The 24,754-nt window shown below is 44.5% G+C and overlaps 1 protein-coding gene across 9 annotated transcripts in view; it reads right to left on the reverse strand.

Annotated features, from left to right (window-relative positions):
* The window catches only part of HAS3 (hyaluronan synthase 3), a 202,548-nt gene that overhangs the window by 22,212 nt on the left and 155,582 nt on the right, over positions 1-24,754 (reverse strand). Inside the window, exons 1-2 of one of the 9 annotated variants that reach the window (XM_027119463.1) lie at positions 3,019-3,697; positions 2,639-2,709 (exon numbers count right to left, since the gene is read on the reverse strand). The exons of 6 other annotated variants lie outside the window; for them this stretch is intronic. Coding sequence is in view for 1 of the 3 variants with exons in the window: in XM_027119459.1 (XP_026975260.1) it covers positions 3,694-3,870 (177 nt within the window). In the remaining 2 variants the exon portion in view is untranslated. Of the gene's footprint in view, positions 1-2,638; positions 2,710-3,018; positions 3,871-24,754 lie in introns of those variants that run through there. 2 more of the 9 variants (XM_027119464.1, XM_027119459.1) reach the window with 2 other exon arrangements.

Consider the following 24,754-nt stretch of genomic DNA (forward strand, 5'->3'; position numbering starts at 1 on the left):
TGGATTTCTGTGCAGAGAGACTGCAGAAGCCAATCTGGTTTTGTACAGGTCAGGTGAATCATCCCCCAACCAACTGATCAACTTTCACGTGTCTTGGCCATCCCTCCAGTGCAGGCGGCAGGCAAGGCTCCCTTCACTCACAGCCTCACAGACAAAGAGATGGAGCAGGGCGGGGACAGAGGCCAGACCAACCCGTCTGCTGTCCTCTTTCTTCTGGGGCCAATGAGGAGAAACGGCTGCTGCCAAAGAAGGCGTTGGTGAAAGGGGATGGGGCTCACCACTTCCAAACTGAGAGAAAACTGTGGTTGGATGTGAACAACTTCTGGCTCAATACATTTCCCATTTTACAGCTTTTATCATCTTGGCCTCAAAGCACTTTCCAAAAACAAGCTGAAGGGGCTTCAGGTGGAAACAGGTCTGCGGCTGCCCCCTCACTCAGAGCGGTCCACAGGCTCCACGTTGTTCGGCACGTCGCCCCCTGCACCCCCTCCGCTCCACTTCCTGCCCGCTCACTGTGCCCAGCAGCACTGCCCCTCCTCTCTCACCTCCGGGCCCTGGCACTCGCCACTCCCTCTGCCTGGACCACTCTTCCCTCAAGTATCTTCATGGCCGCTCCTTCACCTCCTTCTGATCCTTACTCAAACTTCAACTTCTCAGTGAGGCCCTCTCTGGACAACTTATCCAAAGTCACAGCTCTCACCCCATACACTCCTCACCTTTCCTTCCCGACTTGATTTTTCCCTAGAGCATTTATCACCATTTGATATCCTGCTTTATTCTTTATCTTACTTGTTGCCTGTCTCCTCCTGCTACAACGTAAGCTTCCCCTGAAGGTAAGCATTTTGTTCACTGCAGTGTTCTCAGCATGTGGTGCTACGTCTGGCACATAGTAGGTGCTCAACAAATTGTTGTCGTCGTTGCCTGTGATTCGCTTTCCTACCCTCCTGTCCCTGGTCAGCCCTTACACGTGGATGGGTCGGCAGAGCCATAGGAAAGTGAAGGAATGGAGAAGAGAGGTGAAGAAAGAAGAATATGAACATATGGAAAAGTATGTGTTTGGAGAGACGATAAGGAGCAAAGTGCAAGTTAAGAGATTTCTGATTAAATAACAGAGTGTGTGGAAGGGTAAGTTTGTGCCAAGGAGGAAGGACAAAACAGCAGAGAGGGAAGCTCTCCAGAATGTCCAGTAAGTCTAACCTGATCAACCAGTCGACACTTGGGCAGAGAGCCTGGGGTTTGGCTGCAGCCACAGCTTTGGGCCCCTGCCTGACTCTTGCCACAGTGCCATCCTCTGGAGACCAAGGGAGATGTGCCGGTGGCCTAGAAGAGGAGGAAGAAGCAGGGAAGGGAAAGGGGGCAAGTAAAAGACTAATGAGTGATACAGGGGGGCGTGGGACAGACTGCTACGCAGTGGAGGGGACTGGAGGTGCGAGGCCAGGAGAGTGTCTGTAGCAGAGACAAAGGGAGGAGACTGGAGGAGCAGCAGGAGGAGGTGGCCGCAGAGGGAGGAGAGACGGGCAGAGGTGGGAGGCAAGCACAGGGACGCTGCTATTACACAGAAGCAGACACGCGTCTCGGGCCTCTGCAGGAACGTGTCACTATTGCTCCTGCCATCTGCCCCTGGAGTTCTGTGCCTTTTTCTTTTTCTTAAGTTTTGCGTTCTTATTATCGTAAAGCTCTCAATTCTCATGCTTTCTCAAGGATGGAGACATATATAGATACAGATATCTATATACATATCTATACATATCTATATACATGGGAGATTATTTTACAATTTGGTAATTTTTAATATTTTGGTCATATTTGGTGTTTAGAAGGGTTACATTACGGTATCCTCCCCTTGAGTTTGGTAACAACGACAGAAAAGGTCACTCTCTGAAACTGAATCCATCAAAGTCAATAAAGAACAGATGCTTTTAGCCAGTTGCCAAATAATTCAAATTAAGAGGCAATTTATAAATGGAGATAAGGGGACCACAATGCTTTGTGAGGCACTCCCTAGACCAGGTGTTTAGACTAGAGACTTTCTCAGTCTAATCAAGCTGATCAATTAGGATATGTCCTCAGAACTGAAATACATTTAATGCAAATAAAGTTGTAAGTTAAACCAACCATCTAACATACCTAATCTGATTATCTTAAGTGGGTTTTATGGGGTTTAGTTAGAGGAAGGCCAAGAAATAAAAACTTTTAGTGTATATCCAGCTGGTCCAAAGGAGATTCTTCTCTGATTTGAAAGCCCAATCCTGATTTTCTAGACACCCTTGATTTGGAGAATGGAATAATCCAGCTACCCCAGCTGAACGGAAATATTCCTTGGAAACATCTGACTGCTTCTGTTCACTGCTCTCTAGGCTAACCTGTGGGCCATAGCTTTCTGTGAGCTGGCCTCTTTAAAGGGATGCTCACCACAAATGTTCTAAGCTAAGGACGTGCCTGTAATCAGGCCAGAAGAAAATAGCCTGATGTTAACTGGCAAGTGGGCTTCTAGACAGTCCTTCAGTCACCTGAGAGTTCTGGGAAATTGTGTTTTGGTTCCGCTGGGCCTGGTCACCAGAGAGTGGGGATAGAATCCTGTGATAAAATTCAGCCCTGCAGAGCTGAGGACTGGTTAAGGACTCTGGGTTAGCCTCACCAAGGTGTTGATGACTGGGACGGGTTGTCTGAAGCGATCATCCAGTACGTCCTTTTTGTCTTCTCTTTTAGCTGCAATCAAAATTCAGTAACCAAAATATATAAATAGATAAAAAGACGTCTAGAGTGCTACGTGTGAAATGACTTCAGTAAACCTGGCATCAGGTCACCAATACATAATGCACTTTCCAACAGGCATTTAGCACGAACACATTGTCTAAGCATTCCTCTTTCTCAAGGAGCAGAAGACTGAAGGCGGGATATAAACTCTCTCATCTGAGATGTTTGTGGCTCTTTTCTCCTATAATCAGGGCAACTCTGTGCTAACGGTAGCAGAGGGAGTGAAAGAAAATGGCCTGGGAGGGCAAACACAGCACTTACCTTTCTTCTCTGGAAGATTCAACCAGCTTGATTCTCTTTTCTGGAGATCAAATCCTCAGTGCCATAGCTTTCCATCTCAAAAGCAGAAGACCAGATTCAGACCTGTTATTCTTTCCAGCCAAGACAGTTTTATTCCAGTTTTGCATGTTTTGATAACAATTTCCTTTCCCTCCCTCCCTACAATTGCGTCTCTGTACCCTGAAATGCCTCTTGAGCATCCAAGGATGACCAGCTCTGGCTGCTCCTCATTACAAGAGGGACAATCTCAGCATGAAAGAATATCAAGACATGTGACCTATGGGTGGGCCAACCTCTTCTACTCAAGTCGAAAGAGAATGGTCAATTAATCAAATTCCACCGGTTGTGTTAAAAATATACTGCCATCAGGTAGACATCCTTCTCTAAATGCTACAGGACAGTGAAGAATGTGCAGGTTAATGAGATCTGTAATCTTTTTTTCTTTTATCGGCACACACTTCAGGCTGGATGCAGGATGGCTAAATAGGTGCTTTAGGAAGGTCAGCCCGAAGACACACAGGACCAGAGACATAAAGCCACCTCCGGGGGCAGCCATATTGCCAGCACCAAAGGGGCAGTGGGGCCACCTGCTGGAAGGCTTGGGCACTGCTCTGGCTGCTTGGTCCCTCTGCCTCCTCCATGTCCTTTGAGGTTGGTCTATGGCAGGACCATGATCTTTTTCTCCAGCTTCTGTGGTGGGAACAGGAAGTTTCTCATTATCTCATCCAGCTCTTCCAGGGCCAGCTGGGCATGGAGCTTGGCAACGTCATCGGACTCCAAACGTACCACGTGCTTCAGCAGGTGGTAGAGATCCTTGAGGACGTCCCTCAGCACCTGGATGAGAGAGACAGAGTCATGGCCATCTGTCTACTGTGCCAACATTTCTCAGAATGACCTAACTGCCTTCTCCTGTCTGAGGAGTTCTGTGAGGAAACCCACAGGCTCCTTTAAGAAGATAACGCATGGCCCTCTCAGGTTGGAGATCGAGTGGGGCAGCTGTACTGAGGTAGGCTTCCTTTTGGGTTTCTCATGCACTCCTGACCCCTCACTACACTGGCCTTGGTGGCTACTGCTCCCTTTTAGCCCCAGACCCCTCCCTTCAGTTCCAAGGCATGGCACAGACCTCAGGACCATAGGCAGGCAGTACTGCCCAGATACGGCTGCTCCTGAGAGCATGTTTACCAGCATTCTCCTCTCTAGCTCCCACAAAGCCCTCTGTGACACCCACTGAACAGGCACCTATCTTATGAAACGCAGGAGGCTATTTCTTCAGCAATCATGCTTTTCCTTGCCACTACTTTAAAAATTTTCCACCATTGTTTCATGTCCGTGTCGTTCCCTCAGTCACTATAATTTTTTTTCAACTCCAACTCTGCAATAGGAAGCAAGAGAGGACTCCATAGACACAGTCACACCCATTTTTCACATCCAATACTCTGATCTGATGGTCTGATATGGAATTGGGAGGGTGCCAGAGCACCTACTCCCAGGAGCTTCTAATTTTGTCCCAAGTCCTCCTGGCTTGGGAGCCAGAACTTCTAGCAAGAAATGGGTTCTTCTAGCAGAAGAACAGGGAAACTCAGAGGAAGGGGCCTTAGGGATCATTTAGTCAAATGAGGGACTGAAGACTCCAGGTCACAGGGGGTCACATGTCTTGTCTGCAGCCACTTTCAAAGTTAGTCCTGGTTGAGGGCTCTTTGCCTCAAAAGTTACTATTTTTTGGGTCAGGTACTGCACTAGTATTTTCCATATATTATCTGATTTTTATGCCAGTCATATAAAGAAAGGAAAGCCCCACTTTACAGATGAAGAAACAGGATTCGAGGGTTAAGTAACCTCCCAAGGTTACTCCGCTAAAAAAGGGGTAGAGCCAGTTTTTAAACATTCAGAGCTTGTGTTCTTGTTTACTTTTACTGAAAAGATAATACAGTACAAAAAAGTACATATTAAAAAAATAAGTCTCTCTTCTACCCCACACTCCTACTTCCCCTTCTCAGAGGATATCATTCTTAATTTTGAGAAATATTCTAGGTATTTACAAGCATATATATATGCATGTGCCTTTTTCCCCTTTCCCCCCTTTCTTTTAAAAAATTTATTTATTTATTTATTTTTGGCTGCGTTGGGTCTTCATTGCTGCGTGCGGGCTTTCTCTAGCTGCAGCGAGCAGGGGCTACTCTTCGTTGCGGTGCGTGGGCTTCTCATTGCAGTGGCTTCTCTTGTTATGGAGCACAGGCTCTAGGCACTCGGGCTTCAGCAGTTGTGGCAGGTGGGCTCAGTAGTTGTGGCTCACAGACTCTAGAGCTCAGGCTCAGTAGTTGTGGTGCATGGGCCTAGTTGCTCTGTGGCATGTGGGATCTTCCTGGACCAGGGCTCGAACCCGTGTCCCCTGCATTGGCAGGCGGATTCTTAACCACTGCGCCATTTCCCTTCTCTTTTTAATTTTTTTTAATTTTTAAAATTTTTTATTTTTTGCGGTACGCGGGCCTGTCACTGTTGTGGCGTCTCCAGTTGCGGAGCACAGGCTCCAGACGCACAGGCTCAACGGCCATGGCTCACGGGACTAGCCGCTCCGAGGCATGTGGGCTCTTCCCAGACCGGGGCACGAACCTGTGTCCCCTGCATCGGCAGACGGACTCTCAACCACTGCACCACCAGGGAAGCCCCCCTTCCCTTTTTTAAAGCACAGGATTATATGCTATACCAGTGGTCCCCAACCTTTTTGGCACCAGGAACTGGTTTCGTGGAAGACAATTTTTCCACCGGTCGGGGGGGATGGTTTTGGGATGATTCAAGTGCATTACATTTATTGTGCACTTTATTTCTATTATTATTACATTGTAATATATAAATGAAATAATTATACAACTCACCATAACACAGAATCAGTGGGAGCCTTGAGCTTGTTTTCACTTGCCACTCACTCATAGGGTTTTTTAAAATAAATTTAGTTAGTTAGTTAGTTTTGGCTGCGCTGGGTCTTCGTTGCTGCACGCGGGCTTTCTCTAGTTGTGGCGAGTGGGGGCTACCCTTCATTGCGGTGCACGGGCTTCTCATCGCAGTGGCTTCTCTTGTTGCGGAGCACGGGCTCTAAGCACACGGGCTTCAGTAGTTGTGGCACGTGGGCTCAGTAGTTGTGACAGGCTCTAGAGAGCAGGCTCAGTAGTTGTGGCGCACAGGCCCAGTTGCTCTGCAGCATGTGGGATCTTCCCGGACCTGGGCTTGAACCTGTGTTCCCTGCATTGGCAGGTGGATTCTTAACCACTGCACCACCAGGGAAGCCCACTGATGGGGTTTTGATATGAGTCTGCAAGCAATTGATTTATTATGGTCTCTGTGAAGTCAAACCTCTCTGCTAATGATAATCTGTATTTTCAGCCGCTGCCCAGCTCTAGCATCACCTCCTTAGCTCCACCTCAGATCGCTGGGCATTAGATTCTCATAAGGAGCGTGCAACCTAGGTCCCTCGCATGCACAGTTCACAGTAGGGTTTGCGCTCCTATGAGAATCTAATGCCACCGTTGATGTGACAGGAGGCGGAGCTCAGGCGGTAATGCCAGCAATGGGGAGTGGCTGTAAATACAGATGAAGCTTCACTCCCTTGCCAGCCACTCACCTCCTGCTGTGTGGCCCGGTTCCTAACAGGCCATGGACTGCTACCGGAGGTTGGGGACCGCTGTGCTACACTGTTATGTACCATGATTCCCCCCATACCCAACACATTTTGAAGATCTTTTGCTATTACAAATATTGCTGCAATAAACATTCTGGTACCCAATCTTTGCAGACATGTACAAGGGTATCTGTAGGACAAATATCCAGAAATGGAATTCCTAGGTCAAAAGGTAGTGCACACTGAAAATCTTGATTGCTAGGCCAGAGAAGTTGTAATAATTTATATTTTTACCTATCACTCTGGAAACTCCTATTTCCCCATATTCTCATAAGTGATATATATTGCAAACTCTTTATCTTGGCTAATTCAGGAAGTGAAAAATAGCATCTTGCTGTTTTAAATTTGCATCTTTTTAACAGATATATCAACTACTTGTATTTTTTTTTCTGGTATGTGTAATCAAATTTTCCTTATTGATTTGTAAGAGCTCTCTGTATATGAAAAAGAGAGGTCCATTACCTATCATATGAATTGCAAATATTTTTTCCCTAGTTGGCATTTTTTCTTTGTGAAATTTTATTTTCCAGAGAAGAAATTTACTTTTTTTTTCTTTCAGTACGTGGGCCTCTCACTGTTGTGGCCTCTCCCGTTGCGGAGCACAGGCTCCAGACGCACAGGCTCAGCGGCCCATGGCTCACGGGCCCAGCCGCTCCGCAGCATGTGGGATCTTCCCGGACTGGGGCAGGAACCCGTGTCCCCTGCATTGGCAGGCAGACTCTCAACCACTGCGCCACCAGGGAAGCCCGAAATTTACATTTTTGATGTAGTTCAATTTATCAGTTTTTTTCCTTTATAGTTTCTGGGTTTTGTATTTCGCTTAGAAGAAACGGGGCCTACAATGTTAGCCACTACGCTATGCCGTGGCTATTTATTAATAATGTGTACCAAATTGGGTTTGTTTCACCATACGTAAACATCTCTGACAATAATTGGTTCAAATGGATTTTAAAATTTTTCCTCTCACTACTTTGGAACTTCAAGAGTTGGCTGAATATTGAAGGCTGTACCAGTGTGCAGTGTGCAATTTCAAAAAAGGAGGAAGATCAGAAAAAAAAGAAATAGGAGAATGGAGACATTCATTCATTCTTTCACTTTTATGGCTTTTCATAAAAACAATGTAATAAATACATATAACAGCCTATATACTATAAACACAGACTACATCTGCAAAAATACTGATTGCCTTCAGCAAGTGACACTGGGGAGAGATGAGGGGGATTATATACCCTTTTGTACCATTCTATGAATATATAACCTATTAAAAAATAAATATGCTTTTTATTAAACTGAATTAACTACTAGACAAAGATTTTCCTAAGGCCATTTAATAGGTAAAAGAGATATAGAACCTGCCTTTAAAGAGGCTTATGCTCTGGTGGGGAGGATAAGTCATGTACATAAGTGAGGACAATACAGAACAGAACATGGTACATATCCTGAGAGCAGAGAGAGTGTATGAAGAGAGGTTCGAGCAAACAGAGGTCACATTTTAGGAAAAGGAAGTGAACTGAAGGTGGTGAACAGAATGCTGGGAAGTGGTTACTTCAGTGGGTAACAAGTACACTTATATCTGTGACGTAGTTAAATTTATCAGTTTTGGGGGTGGGTCTTAGCTCCACAGTCCCCTAAGCATTCCACACAAGTACACTAGGTGTGTAGCATCACACATCTTGGACTTGCTAAAGAATACAGAAAGAGCTCTTTCTGTCGTTTGATATTCTCGAATAGCATAGGCACTGGGGATTGGATGGAGGAAGGTAGGGGATGGGGTACACAAAACCAGCCCCTCAGGTCACTGTCTGGTCTCCCTCTTGTTCCCTGGGCTCCAGCTGTGTGGGCCTTCTTCCTTTCCTTGTCTGAGCAAAACTCCTTCCCAGCTGAAGGCCTTTGCATAGGCTGTTTCCTCAGCCTGGAAGACATTTCGCTTCCTCTTCACCCTACAATTCCTACTCACCCTCAGCCTGAAATGCCACTTCCTCAGGGATGCCTCCCTAGCTCCCATCTGGGTAAGCTTTCCTACCCTGCCTATAGCTCTGTTTGTAGCCCCTATCACAATGGTAATTTAAATATTTATTGTGTAATTAAAAATACATTTTCCTCAATAGCTCACATGTACTATTGACACTGACACCACATCTTGCCTTGTTCACCCTGGTATAGTCCCAATGCCTCATATAGTGACTGGCACATGGCAGATATCTAAAAAATATTTATAAATGAAAGAAGGCATGCATGCATGCTATTCCTGGCCAGTTTCTTACTTGGTAAAAACTAAAATTTCTAACAACATCCACTGAAACAATGCTGGGAAACCAGGGAATACATATGCATGTACCAGCTACAGAATACAAATTGCATAATTTCAGGGACCCCACATATGAGGTCAACACACTCACATTTGCATTTAAAATCAGCATGGCACTGGCACAATATAAAGATGAACAGTAAAATCTATGCTAATAGTCTAACATTTAAAAGGTTCTCAACTTAGAACAACATTAATAGCAAATAATAAACACCTTGACAAGTGAAAGGAGAGAGAGACTGTGGAAGAAAGGAAGAAAACTTTATATTTAAAAACCTGAGGGGCGGGCTTCCCTGGTGGCGCAGTGGTTGAGAGTCTGCCTGCCAATGCAGGGGACACGGGTTCGTGCCCTGGTCCGGGAAGATCCCACATGCCGCGGAGCGGCTGGGCCCGTGAGCCATGGCCGCTGAGCCTGCACGTCCGGAGCCTGTGCTCCGCAACGGGAGAGGCCACAACAGTGAGAGGCCCGCGTACTGCAAAAAAAAAAAACAAAAACCCCTCAAACGGCACTTTTTCCTTGTTTTTCTGAACAAGGGACCCCGCAATTTCATTTGGCACTGGGCCCCACATATTATGCACTTGGCCCTGCAGACAACTCTCAGTGCTCTTTGCCCAATGTCGCGGCATTAAGTGCCTGAATCCTGTGGGCAAACCCCACAAAGATGCTGCCCCATCTCTGCTGTGCAGCTGTCTCCTGGGTTTTCTCCCAGAGCTGCTGGGTCACACAGGAGTCAGGTCTCCAAGCGCAGGTGTCTGCCTCTGACTGTGCACTATGCCCGACTGCTCTTTCATAACATAGCTTTCTCTTTCCTCAAGGCCAGCAGTGTGAAAAGGAGAGACGATTCTGGAAAGAGGATGGCTCCCCACAGCTACTGATTCATGATTACTCACTCACTCAGTAATCGTCATCAAGGGCCTACTTCGTGCCCAGGCAGTGTGCTGGTGATAAAAAGGTGAATAATGCACGAACCCTACCCTCTGGCAGCTACAGCCAGCGGGGAGGCAGACACGCACACTAAGCAGTGTGATCCTCAATCTAAGAGATAAGTGTAGGTGATTCTGTGGAAGCAAAGGAAGTGATTTCTGCCTGCAGAGGTGGATGGAGGAAGAACGTTTCCCTACCGTGTGAAAGGGCCTTTGCTCTGACTTTCATCTGTAGCCAATGGGTGGCACCAAGGAGTGGTCTGGGGAAGTTTTATTGTCCCCTCACTCTCAAGCCACCTCAAATAACTGCAGAGTTTAAGCAAACCCAGCATGCTTGTTATGTGAATAGAGCTTAAAGACAAGGCTCCTAACACTCTCTCCAACAAATTACAGCCCAGTGTCTCTTATATAGAAATTCTAGTGTTCCCACTGTTTATCACAAGGTCATCTTTTTTTTCTAGAGGAATCTTTCACCTAGTCAGAAATATCTTAGAGATTTTTTGCTAGAGCATCCTAACATTCAAAGTAAGGTTAGCTTTCTTTTCCTTGTTAAAAAGGAAAGTTCTAAGGCATTCTGGTCTGCTAAGGTACTCTGTTCTTTCCTGGTGTGGGTAGGAATTTTCTCCTTGGCACTGCTGTGTCCTTAAAATAACAATAATGCTTGTGCAAACACCACTTTGTACTTGAGGGGTGCTGAGTTCCTTGTTTTCAGTTACCGGATCTCCTTTTTTAGGTAACTGAGTGTTATGCAAAGACTCCTTCTTAATTAATGGGTCTATCTTAGCAACCCACCCTGGAACGGCTTCTCCCCAATCCCTGTAGCGCTTGGGATCCCACACATCACAGGACTTCCTCTGGACTCCCCAAGGATCAAAGCTTCCCGCCAGCCAGGGACTGTCACCAAATCCCATGGATCAGGGGCTGAATACAAGGAGAGTTCAAAGGTAAAGTTACTCACAGGAGCCTCTGTGGTGGGCAGGATATAGGCAATCCCACAGAGAAAACCTCTCATTAAGAGTTCAACACACCTGCTCTTCATCCCCCCACGCATCAAGGCCCCAGGACTGCAGGGAAAGGTGGAGGTGGAGGGTGTGAGTGGGGTGGGCCGGGGATATCTTAAAGAAGTACCCGGATTCCTAGTCTGAAAACTCTTTGGAAAGGGGTGGGGTTCAGGTCCTTTATTAAAAGAATTTAGAGTGTGAGTGCAACAGGCACACACACACTTTCTCTCCTCCTTCCCTCCCCCTCCCTTTCCAGGAGCCAGTTCCCTGGAGCACAGGAAGCTGATGCTTCAGGGACAAGGGCAGTCTTTAGGGTTAGACGTGGCTTGGCAAAACATACTGAAAAGGGGATCGTGTGAGCAAAAGACTGCCTTGGGCACACAGGTGCACTTACAATGGAAAAGCAGGAAAACAGTGTTTGACTTTCAATGAGCTTGACCCCTAACACACCCAGAGTGGTTGTTGTATCTCTGCATTAAGACCTAAAGAAGAGGGCTTCCCTGGCAGTGCAGTGGTTGAGAATCTGCCTGCCAATGCAGGGGACATGGGTTCGAGCCCTGGTCTGGGAAGATCCCACATGCTGCAGAGCAACTAGGCCCATGAGCCACAACTACTGAGCCTGCGCGTCTGGAGCCTGTGCTCCGCAACAAGAGAGGCTGCGATAGTGAGAGGCCCGCGCACCGCGATGAAGAGTGGCCCCCACTTGCCGCAACTAGAGAAAGCCCTCGCACAGAAACGAAGACCCAACACAGCCAAAAATAAACATACAAATAAGTTAATTAATTAAAAAAAAAAAGACCTAAAGAAGAAATACATGATGGATATCTTTCTTCTCTTTAGTTCCTAAATTTATTTATTTGATTATAAAAACAATATTAACCACAACCCAGAATATCTGGGAAACAGAGGAAGGAAAAAAAATCTTTAGTCAGACTACCTCTCTAACACAAACTCCATTAGTAAAGACATTTAGCAATTAGTAGATTTATTTACATTTGAAATAACTTTAATATTTTAAAAGTCACACTTCTAAATAGAACTTAGGTGAATGAAACTGCTATTCTTTGGTATTATTATTATTTTTTTTTCCTTTGGTATTATTTTGTGAGATCAATAAGACACAACACAAATGGTGATAGATGAGACATTTACAGAAATAAGAATTCCAGAAAGCATGATCTAGCAGAGGACTTTCCACCTATACTTCTGTAATATTTAGGGGAAAAATGGGTTACTAAATATAAAAGAATTAAAAAGTTAAATGCTAGCATACACTAATTGTACTTAGAAATTCAGTCTTCTATAGAGCTAATAGAATTGTGGCTCCCTTTGTGGCTAAGAAGTAAGTACTAGGCACAAAGACAAAAACAGACAAAGAACAGGGAAGTCAGACATTGAAATAAAAGGCAGGAGCCGACACGAGAGACAAGTGAACTGGAGTTGGTGGCTGGAGACCAGCCTGGCAGACAAAAAGATTCTCTAGATTGGGGCCCAGAAGAAGAGGAGACCCCAGAATCCAAATAATTCTGTTAAAAGACACGCTGAAATAAGCATTAGGTGTGGTATAAGGAAGCTGTAGGTCCACCTCTGAGAACGCTCATTTTGACCACTGTGCTTCCATGTTATAACCAACATACAACTTGGTGGCTGAGGGAAGTGAGAGTGATCAGAAGAGACTAGTTATGGGACAGAGTCAAGGATCATAAACAGAGCACAAGCCAGCCGACATTTCCCGAACTGTGTGCAGGAGACCATGCTCAGCATGCTGGGTGATGAGGGCCAGCTCCAGCCTTCAGGAGCTCACCACCATCTGGGGGAGACAGACATGGACAGTCGAACCTAATGGTCTGCTGGCAAGCGAATCGGGTGAAGTGAATCCCGACACCCCAGTTATCAGCTGGAGGATCTTGAGCAAACCACCTCGGCTTTCGGAACCCCGGAGATCTCTGTAAAATGGGAATAACACTGCCTCCTTTGAAGGTTGTTGTGAGAATTACTGTCTATAAAGATCCAAGCACAAGGATTTGCAAGTGATGGCTGCTGCAGAAGCGGCACTAATACTGTGATCTCTGTGAGGGTCAGGACTGTCAATCTTGCTGCTCTTCTATCACTGAGGCCTCGAGTACAGCCTGGCATGCAGCAGCTCTGGCATGTAGTAAACCTTTGACAAACAAATGAATGAACGAACATATGATAACAATAGCTAATCCTCACATAGTACCTATTATGTGCCAGGTGTGGTTCTAGGCATTTTATCTATAGTAATTCAATCCTCACAACAACACAACAGAGAGAGGTACTGTTATTATCCCCAATTTGCCCACACAGCTAGTGACAGGTGGAGGCAGGATTCAAACCTGGCAGCCTGACTCAGAGCGAATGCTCTTTATTAACCACTATATTATTCTGCCTCTGCAGGTGGTTATTATTTTCACTACCACGAAGTGGGGAGCATAAAGCACGTAAAGCACTGCCTACCTTACAAGTTTATTGTGAGATCAAAAGAGATAATGCATATGAGAGTACTTTGCTATCACAGCGTGGTGATCAATAATTCAGAGTATCATTGCTACTATTATTCTGACACTGAGGTAGTTGGGTTTACCACCAAGCGGCTAAGAAAATGAGGGGAAAGGCACGGCTCTGAAAATGAAAAATAGAGAGCAGGAGCCAAAGAAAGAGTGCTCAGGAAGATGAATAAATGGAGGAGAGTTAGAAGAAAAGGGAAGGGCTGTAAAAGAGGGGAAGAGACTCCATGCAGTGTGATGTGGTATCAGGGCCAGAGTCGGTACCTGACGGTCGGGAACACCGTCTGTGCCACTGCACAGAGCTGAAAGCACCAGCAAGGACTCTCCTGGACAAGCAGAGAGCAGCTAGGCTCTGAGGTCTTGGAGGTGAGCAGCCTCTCTAGGATAATGGGCAGGAAACAAATAAATTGGGGAAGCAGAATGGAGGTAGACAATCTGGACCTCATTCAGGGTGCTCTGGTCTAAAGAAGAATAAATGCTTTACTGATAAAACCCCAAAGTTCACTTTGATGGGTCTGTAAAAAAGAAGTCAGGACCAATTCAAACGGAAAGACCGGGCTTTTGAGACACTTCATTGAAAAGCATTGGGTGGGTCAGCAAAGAAAGACAGGATTACTAATGTCTAAGAGATTCCTATCCATGCCTGACAGATAGAGAATCTCAAACATGCTGAAGTTCAGGGCGGCATTCTTGTTAACTGGAGGTTACTGAGCTTTTCAAAAACCTTTTATTCCTAAAGTATTTTTCTCTGCTAGACCTAGAGATAAATGGCATTTTTACCCTTTCCAGATTGTGTCTGGCTGTTAAATAAGGAGGGCATCTCAAGTGCAAGTTGGAGATGGGTGGGGAGGGGATGAGGGGGGTATCATGCGTGATTTTCATTGAAGAATAAGGGGGAAATTTTAACTGGTTATGTGCCCAAAATGCTACAGGGATGTAGACAGTCTGGGCAGTTTAGGGACAAACACCAAGATGGCCTTCATGGTTAACCCCTGGGAGGGGTGACAGCTCAGGGATCCTAAACAGAAAGTAGGTGCTGGGACTCTCCACTCGCTGTGGCAGGGACGGGAGCAGCAGCCGCGGTGGCTCTAGGAGCAGCGGTGGCAGCATCTCTCAGAATGTCTTTAAATAGCAACCTGAGGAAGGCAGCAGCTTTCCTACACCCCCACAGGCATGGAAACAGAACAAAGAAGGCAGGGGAAAATGGCCGGAGGATGTACAGAGGCAGCAGGCTGCTGCTTGTAGAAGTGATGGGGCGCTTTGTCCTTAGAAGGTGATTACAATCCCAGCTTTCAAATTGTACTCAATTACCACGTCTGGGAGGAAAGGGCTTCATCTTTCTTGGCCCTCGAAGCTTCCCTGCTGAGGGAGCACAGTTCTGCTCCCTTTCTGCACCTAACGCCTCCCACAAGGGATTAGACATCGCCTGCAAAGGCTCACTACTACCATTTACTGAGTGTTTACTACGCTTCAGTCACTGCGCCAAGCCCTTCACGCACATTATCTCATTTAATCCTACGAGGTAGGTGTTATTAGGCCCAGTTTGCAAATTAGGGAAAGGGGATTTAGAGAGGTTTAGTGATTTGCTCAAGGACACAGCTAGAATTCAAACCTGTATCTGTCAGGTCTAGCTGCAAACCCTGTTTTTAAACACATGCAGTTAACTAGGAAATCCAATACACAGGAGGATGCTATGGAGAGAATTTGACCTTTTCCCTGCACCATCAAAGCAGTTTATTTGGATGGGGCCCGGTTAGGGAGGAGGGGGAACAGCAACTGGGCTGCTGGCTGACTGCAAGGTTTGGGTTTCCTCTGGGGCACTGGTTTGCTTGGGGCATCCTGCATCACCCCAGGCTCACCCGGCTCACACAGCCTCAGGTCCAGCTTGATTGGCCATGAGGGAAGTGCAGGCCACTCTCCTTAGGGGTTCTGCTTAGTGGAATTCAGTGCTCTGTGCAAGATGCCTCAGGAACAAACGGTTATAGAGTTAGACCAAAGGTCAGAGAAAACCACAGTCACTGACACATCAGAGGCTCTGGTGGGGTTGGCAGTATGTGCTAATATACACATAGCATAGAATAGACGTGGACTAGGCTGGAAAAAGCAACCTGCCCACCCACACCGAAGTATGGCTACAAAGCCCAGACTCTGCCTCTGAGCAACACCATCATTCTAACATAGTGATTCTCTACCTTGGCTTCACAGTACGATTCCATGGAGAACTTTTAAAATGCCTGGGCCCCCACCTCACACGTAAGAATCAGAACCTTAGGGGTAGGGGCTCAGGGCTTAAAAAAATTTTTTTTTTAAATTTCTTTTTATGCTCTCCAGGTGACTCTAATGAGCAGCCAGGATGCAGCAGTGCAGCATGTTAGGAAAAAACACTGGGTAGGAGACAGTAAGAGATACGTCATGGTTTCCAAAGAAGGGCTCACTACAACAACTCTGCCCATGAAAAATCTAAGTGCCAAGAGCAAGGGTGACAGGATTGGGACATGACCTGCTGCACTTCTTGGAATTTTCTTAACTATCGACAACCAGGTTTTTATTTTCCAGCAAGGGGACTGGGTCAAAATCTTTTTTTTTGCGGTACGCGGGCCTCTCACTGTTGTGGCCTCTCCAGTTGCGGAGCACAAGCTCCAGATGTGCAGGCTCAGCAGCCATGGCTCACGGGCCCAGCCGCTCCGCAGCATGTGGGATCTTCCCAGACCAGGGGCAGGGCACAAACCCGTGTCCCCTGCATCGGCAGGCGGACTCTCAACCACTGTGCCACCAGGGAAGCCCCCAAAATCATTTTTGATGCACAAATTAAGACGGCATCTTTTTTCCAAAATATTCAAAAAATATGTTCTTTGGGACTTCCCTGGAGGTCCAGTGGTTAGGGCTCTGCACTTCCACTGCAGAGGGCACGGGTTCGATCCCTGGTTGGGGAACTATGATCCCACATGCTGTGCGGTGTGTCCAAAAAAAAAAAATTCTTAAACATGTGTATTGGAGTGTAATTCTGAAGACACAGAAAGTTACAGGCTCCCAAAAGGCATCTGTAAGAAAGTGAAAGGATAAAACGCAGGCAGCTGCCTCCTTTACTAGGTTAGCTGTAATTATGGCAGAAACCTTCACACAGATGGGAGGAATTAAGGAAAATACATGTGCTAAAATTTTGACAGCAATGTACATATATACATATATATATATATACACACACATTGAGTGTGTGTGTGTGTGTGTGTGTGTGTGTGTGTGTGTGAAGCCAAGTTTTGAAATGCAGACAGTTCTGGCTGCTCGTCAATATTCATTCTGTCACTGTGCCTCAGGACTCCCTCTCCCAGCTGATTTGGGGACAACATGTCTACAACCCAACTGCAATGAAAACTTTAGGCGTTTCCAAGTAAGGAAGGTAAAATTCCCTCCTAACGAGAATTTGTTTGGACAACTTCTGTTCTTGGGAAACCTGAATAGAAGAGTTCGGGAACTGCAAGAGTTTGGAAGCCCCAGAATTTCCAGTTTAAGATCTAAGAAGTCTTTATTGCAAAGGCAGGTACAAAGAAACTTAAGAGATGTATTGTCCCATGCCTCTTAGAGAAGAGGTTTCATGCACTCTCTCAACAAACATTTATTAAGCATTATTCTGTGCAAGGCAGTGTGCTAGATTTGGGGAACATAAGAATGAATGGAAAAGTAGTAAAATTCAGAGACAGACAGGATGGTGACTGCTAGGGGCTGAGGGAGGGGGAGAGTTAGTATTTAATGGGTACAGAGTTTCAGTTTTACACGATGAAAAGAGTTCTGTGGAGGGATGGTGGTGATTGCAGCATAAAAACATGAATGTACGTAATGCTACTGAACTGTACACTTAAAAATGGTTAAGATGGTGTATTTCATGCTATGTATATTTTACCACAATTTTTTTAAGAAGTGACTGGTGTGTTCAGGGGCTGTCCCCTGTTGACATCAGATGTGAACAAAGCATTACAATATCTACTCTAGTCTTGAGCTGATATTTAAAGTACTGTAGAGCCTGGAGAAAGGAGGATTAATTTTGCCTGAGAAATGAGAAAAGGCTTTTAACATTTAGAGTCCTAAAGGATGAACAAAAGTTTATCAGATGGACAGGTCGGGGGCAGGAGGAGAAGGCATTTGAGGCATAAGAAACAGTATGGACCAAGATCTGGAGGCAAGAAATAGTACGCAGACTATGTAGAGCTGGCACGAGGTTCTGAGGGCTCATGAGGGGAAGCTCGGGAGAGACAGTTATAAAGTCAAGCAGGGTCCAGATTATAAAGGGCCTTGTATGTCATATTAGGGAGCCTGGTCTTTATCTTAGGAACCACAGGGAACCACTGAGAAAAATGTTACCTGAGGACTGGACTTCAGCAGATTTGCATTTCAGAAAGATCCCTCTGGCTGCTCCCTTACCATGCTGAGTAACTGAATAGCTGCCGTTCAGGAGAATTAAAGAGTAGAAGAAAGTCCCAGTGGTTAAGGAAACAGAAGTCCTAGGAACCCAGGTTTGTCCCAATATACTTGTAACAGTTTACCTCTTCCTCAAGTATAATCTCAGGCCTGTTGTAATTAGTTCCTTCAGAACAGCCAAGCTGGCAGTAAAACTGCCTGGGTTTATACTCAGCTCTCTTCTGTCTGACCTGGGCATCTAAATGTAAACTTTCTGGACCTCAATTTTCTTACCTGTAAATAGGGTTATAGGCGTATTTATCTCACAGGGTTGTTAGGATTCAATGAGATAATGCATGTAAAGAACTCAGTGCCCTGCCTGGCATACAGTAAGCCCTTAATACACGTTAGTTACATTATTAAATACTAAACCTCAGAGAGCATGAAATTTATTTGGAGCAGATTTGCTAAGAGCAAACAAACAGTGGGGCGATAAGCAATGAGCTGGAACAGACCCCAGAGCATCAATCCAGACTGTCATTTTAAGTCACCCCAAGGAGGGTACACTTAGTCAGAACTCCTCCCTTTCAGAGGATAGAGCAAAGATAAGTGGGTTTTGCAATCCAGAGGCCCATCTGATTATTAGCACAATCACTCTCAGAGGAAGAATAGATTCCCAATCAAGCTGCAGGGCAGGAGGCAAGTCCTAAGACTCTCACTTCCCAGCTTGGCAGTCCCAGAGGCATTTGGTCTCCTTCAGTTTTTCCCAGCTCCCTGCCTTTTCAGTTCTGTGTCCATTATGGGAAGTTGCTGGATGGCATAGTCCAGTTTAGCCCATGATTTTGGCAAGGGCTAGTGGAACATGAGGAAGAGTAAAAAGGAAGCCAGAGCTGTTTCCTCTCTCTGCTCTCTGAACAGTTCACACTGTCAGGTACTGGGAGGTCAGGGCATCTGGGTTCAAGGCTGGCCTCAACATTCCCCTCTCCCTGCTCCATCGTTCTCGGGGACAGACAGTAAATAAGCTGTAAGGAGAGAGTCTGACCTGTTTTCCTTTCTGGTATCAGGTTTCCAGGATCTGAAGCTGCCTTCTGTTAGCCATGATCTTTGCAGGAAATGCCCAAGTGACTCAGTTCCTGAGTCCTTCAGATGACAGTCACAGAACGTGTGCGCACAAGTTCTGGAACCATACTGCCTGGGGTCACCTACCGTGCTGCCACTTACTAGTTGTTGAACAAGTTACTTATCTTCTCTGTCTTAGTTTCCTCATGTGTAAAATGGGGATATCAGTCATACCTAAATGGGATCATTATGAAGATTAAATGAATTAATTAAAGCACTTAGATATATGTGCTACCATATAATAAATGCTCAATAAAAGTATTTTTGCCAGGTTTTAATATACACTGAATTTTTCAGGAACGCAAGTACCATAGGAAGTGAGAGGAGATAATATTTTGATTTGTTTGGAATTTTACAGAGAGAGTTTACCATTTTGGAAAATCAGGCTTACTCAGTGTACTTCTGAGTTGCCAGTACAAGATATTTATTATTAATTTGTATTTGTAGCTGTTACATTCATGATGATTCTACATATAAGAGCAACTGAATAGTTCATTATATCTTAGAGTTGGCCTAGACATTTATATATTAAAATATGTTATTTTATTATAAACTAGTATTCTTTTACTCCTTCTTTATATTATAGTTGGGACATTATATTGATTTTTAAAATATACATGTAGGTTACGTAGCTATACATTTCATTTCAGGAGAATAAAAAGGGGAAACTCTAAAATATTCGTTATAATAATTTGTAACAATAAAAGTACGTTGGAGGCTTCCCTGGTGGCGCGGTGGTTGAGAGTCCGCTTGCCGGTGCAGGGGACACGGGTTCGTGCCCTGGTCGGGAGGATCCCAAATGCCGTGGAGTGGCTAGGCCCATGAGCCATGGCTGCTGGGCCTACGCGTCCGGAGCCTGTGCTCCGCAACGGGAGAGGCCACAACACTGAGAGGCCCACATACCGCAAAAAAAAAAAAAAGTATGTGGGGTCTGATCTGATGCTGCTGTTTCCAAACCTGGTGCTTATCTTGTGCTCCAGCTCACCCTGATGATGTTACCTAAGACATCCTTGATAAAAAGATGAATCTTGTTGCAGTGGATGAGTGAATTAAGTAAGAGGAAGAGGGAGAGATACTATACTTCCATGAGCACTTGGCCAATGTAAGCTCCCAGCAACAAGTGGAAACGAGTGCTAATTCTTCCTGGCATTAGCTTTGGAAAATCAGAACTGCAGTCTCTTCATGAACTTCGTTTCCTCAATTCATAAAATAAGATGGTTGGATTATTTCCCAAAGTATGTTCCACGGAACATTATTACTTGGCATGCTTATAATGAAAACAGGGTTCCTTGGTAAATGGCCGAGGAACTGAGGAAACTGTTGATTTTAGCTGAAGGGCTTCTCAGACCCCCTAAAAGGCAAACATGCACCAAATGTCGAGGGGAGTGTACAGCTGTACACAGCATTTTCCAAACTTATTTGACCATGGAGACCTTATGTCAAAGAAGCAACTCATGGGGTTAATAAGCCAAAGGAAATTTTTGTGAAATATAAATGAAATAGTCTCTAAGGCCTCTTACAGCTGTAACGTTCCAAAATTCTGTGCTTAAATGACAGTACCTTCTTCTTGGCCATTTTATTTTTTATTAATTTATTTTTTTGACTGTGCCGCGTGGCATGTGGGATCTTAGTTCCCCAGCTAGGGCTCGAACCCGTGTCCCCTGAAGTGGAAGTGCGGAGTCCTAACCACTGGACTACCAGGGAATTCCTTCTTGGTTATTTTAGATCAGATTAAGAAGGGTAAGGAGAAAGCTATCCTACAGAAAATAAAATAGCATCTGATGCAGAAGAGGAAGACGAACCAAGTTCTAACATATGTAAATCTATGTAAATGATTATGTGGAAGAGGCAGAAAGGGAGCAGTTTTTAATGCTAGGTCTTCCAAACTGTCACTTATGTTATCACTAGAAAAAGCTGAACATTTATATTTTAGCAGAAACAGCAGAGTACTGAGTACTAATCTTTTCAGTTTTACTTCTTAAATCCATCACTAATGTCATATGGATTTGGCCAAATTACTGTTGAGGAAATCTACGGGACTATGCCCTACTCCTAGGCACCGGGCCCAGGCTCTCCTCTCACAAATGGCTATGGTGGAGGCTGAACACGGTTTTACACAAACCAGCAACCCCATACACCCCACCTGGCCCAGCCAAGTTGGTTGACTTGGGGATGGGCATCTGATCTTAGCTGGAGCATTATGTCTCTTCCCTGGAATTTTTGCATTTGGGGCCAGAGAGGGAATCTCTGAGTGTTGGATGTTAAGATGCCACAGTGGGCCATCGTCAGTGGTCATGTTGCTGTCACAGGAAAAAACTGGACTCCAGTGCGAGAGAATGAAGGTGAAATGCAAGAGAAGCAGAGACAAGAGGTGCAGCATTTCAGTTCCTGACTCTAAGAGTCAATGACGACCAGATCTATCCCAGCTTTTCCCACAACAGTGTTGTTCAGCCCTTCTTTGGATTCGGTAGGCTAAAAAGTTCTCTTTGCTTAAGCTAGTTCAGACTAGGTTTCTGTTACTTAAAACCAGAAGAGTTCTGACTCTTGTCACACATGTCCTCCACACCTACTTTCTCCATCATTAGAGAGGGAAGAATGGAGGCTGCCTCCTGAAAGCTGGCATGTTAAACACATACAACTTCCTTGGCAGTCCAGAGGTTAAAGACTGCATGCTCCCAATGCAGGAGGCACAGGTTTGATCCCTGGTTGGGGAACTAAGATGCCACATGCCACATGGCGTGGCCAAAAGGAAAAACAAAACAAAACACATTTATGGGACTTCCCTGGCAGTCCAGTGGTTAAGACTCCATGCTTCCATTGCAGGGGGCGCGGGTTCGATCCCTGGTGAGGGAACATAAGATCCCATATGCCACACTGCGGCCCAGAAAACACCACCACCAACAACAACAAAACACATACACACACCATTGCTCCCTCCCTCCCTTTCCTGTCAGGAAAGGGATTAAAAAATGGCATTAAGTTATCAGAACAAAAAGAACTAACAAGGCAATGGCAACACAAGTTTAGATCCTAGAAAGCAGCTGAATGAATCCTAGGGTCATGGTCCTGATTTGCCCAGGTTAGTATGGTTTACATCTGCTATGCTGGTATAATTATCAATAGTGTCCTCTTTCACTCTCAAAAGTGTTCTGGTTTGGATGGTAAATTGATTCATTAAACCTAAGAAGCTCAGAAGCAAGCCTAATGTACCACAGAAACATTGAAAAAAGCAGCAAATCAAGTTGAAAATAGTAGTTGCTGATGGGGAGTAGGAATGGAGGGTAAGAAAGGAGGATGGGGCTATGGATCTTTGAATTAGCTTTGTAATACTATGTATATGAATAACTTCTTGGGAAATTAAATTAAATTAAAAAACAAATACACTAACAATAAAAAGACAAATAACCCAATTAAAAATGGGCAAAGATTCTGAAGAGACATTTCTCCGAAGAAGATATAGAAATGGCCAACAAGCTCATGAAAAGATGCTCGACATCTTTAGCCATCAGGGAAGTGCAAACCTAAACTATACCACTTTACTGAAAGCCTTCCCGCTAAACTCTGGAACAAGACAAGGATGCCCACTCTCACCACTTCTATTCAACATACTATTGGAAGTCCTAGCCAGAGCATTCAGACACGAAAAAGAAATAAAAGGTATCCAAATTGGAAGGGAAGAGGTAAAACTGTCATTATATGCAGATAACCTTGTACTAAATATAGAAAACCCTAAAGACTCCACATAAAAACTATAGAACCAATAAGTGAATTCAGCAAGGTAGCAGGATACGAGATTAATATACAGAAATCTGCTGCATTTCTTTAAGCTAACAATGAAATATCAGAAAGGGAAAGTAAAAAGAAAAAATCCCTTTTAAAATCGCTTTAAAAAAACAACAACTTAGGAATAAACCTGACTAAGGAGGTGAAAGACTTATATGCTGAGAACTATAAAACACTGATAAAGAAAACTGAAAATGACTTAAAGAAATGGAAAGATATTCCCTGTTCTTGGATTGGAAGTATTAATATTGTTAAAATGGCCATACTACCCAAAGCAATCTACAGATTTAATGCAATCCCTATCAAATTACCCATGACATTTTTCACAGGACTAGAACAAATAATCTTAAAATTTATATGGAATCATAAAAGACCCAGAATTGCCAAAGCAATTCTGAGGAAAAAGAACAAAGATGGATGCATAATTCTTCCAGACTTCAGACAATACAGCAAAGCTACAGTAATCAAAACAGCATGGTATTGGCATAAAAACAGACACATGGATCAGTGGAACATAACAGAGAGCCTAGAAATAAACCCACACACCTTTGGTCAATTAATCTTCAACAGGGCTTCCCTGGTGGCGCAGTGGTTGAGAGTCCGCCTGCCAATGCAGGTGACACGGGTTCGTGCCCCGGTCCGGGAAGATCCCACATGCCGCGGAGCGGCTAGGCCCGTGAGCCATGGCCGCTGAGCCTGCTCATCCGGAGCCTGTGCTCCACAACGGGAGAGGCCACAACTGTGAGAGGCCCGCGTACAGCAAAAAAATAAAATAAAATTAAATTAAATTAATCTTCAACAAACTCCTTCAAGAATATACAGTGGAGAAAAGATAGTCTCTACGACAAGTGATGTTGGAAAAGCTGGACAGCAGCATGCAAATCAATGAAGTCAGAACACTCCCTCACACCATACACAAAAATAAACTCAAAATGGCTTAAAGACAAATATAAGACACAACACCACAAAACTCCTAGAAGAGAACATAGGCAAAACATTCTCTGACATAAATTGTAGCACTGTTTCCTTAGGTCAGTCTCCCAAGGCAATAGAAATAAAAGCAAAAATAAACAAACAGGATCTAATCAAACTTATAAGCTTTTGCAGAGCAAAGGAAACCATAAACAAAATGAAAAGACAACCTACAGGATGGGAGAAAATATTTGCAAATGATGCAACCAACAAGAGCTTAATTTCCAAAATATACAAACAGCTCATACAACTCAATAACAAAAAGATAAACAAGCCAATCAAAAAATGGGCAGAAGACATAAATAGACATTTCTCCAAAGAAGACATACAGATGGCCAAGAGGCACATGAAAGGATGCTCAACATCACTGATTTTCAGAGAAATGTAAATCAAAATTACAAGGTTAAAAAGAAAAACTACAATGAGATATCACCTCACACCAGTCATAATGGCCATCATTAAAAAGTCCACAAATAATAAATGCTGGAAAGGGTATGGAGAAAAGGGAACCCTCCTACACTGTTGGTGGGAATGTAAGTTGGTACAGCAACTATGGATAACAGTATGGAGGTCCCTCAAAAAACTCAAAATAGAATTGCCATATGATCCAGCAATCCCAATCCTGGGCATATGTCCAGAGAAAACTATAATTTGAAAAGATATATGCACTCCAATTTTCACTGTAGCATATACAATAGCCAAGACACGGAAGCAATCTAAATGTCCATCAACAGATAAATGGATAAAGAAGATATGGTAACATATATAAAATGGAATGCTACACACCATAAAAAAGAATGAAATAATGCCATTTGCAGCAACATGGATAGACCTAGCAATTATCATACTAAGTGATATTTGACAAAGACAAATATCATATGATAACACTTATATGTGGAATCTAAAATATGATACAAGTGAACTTATTTACAAAACAGAAACATTCACAGGCATAGAAAACAAACGTATGGTTACCAAAGGGGACAAAGGGGAGGAGGGATAAATTAGGAGTTTGGGA

This window comes from Aethalodelphis obliquidens, unplaced genomic scaffold, assembly GCF_003676395.1.
Source record: "Aethalodelphis obliquidens isolate GAN/ISIS:26980383/991018 unplaced genomic scaffold, ASM367639v1 scaffold20, whole genome shotgun sequence".
Taxonomy (NCBI): Eukaryota; Metazoa; Chordata; class Mammalia; order Artiodactyla; family Delphinidae; genus Aethalodelphis; species Aethalodelphis obliquidens.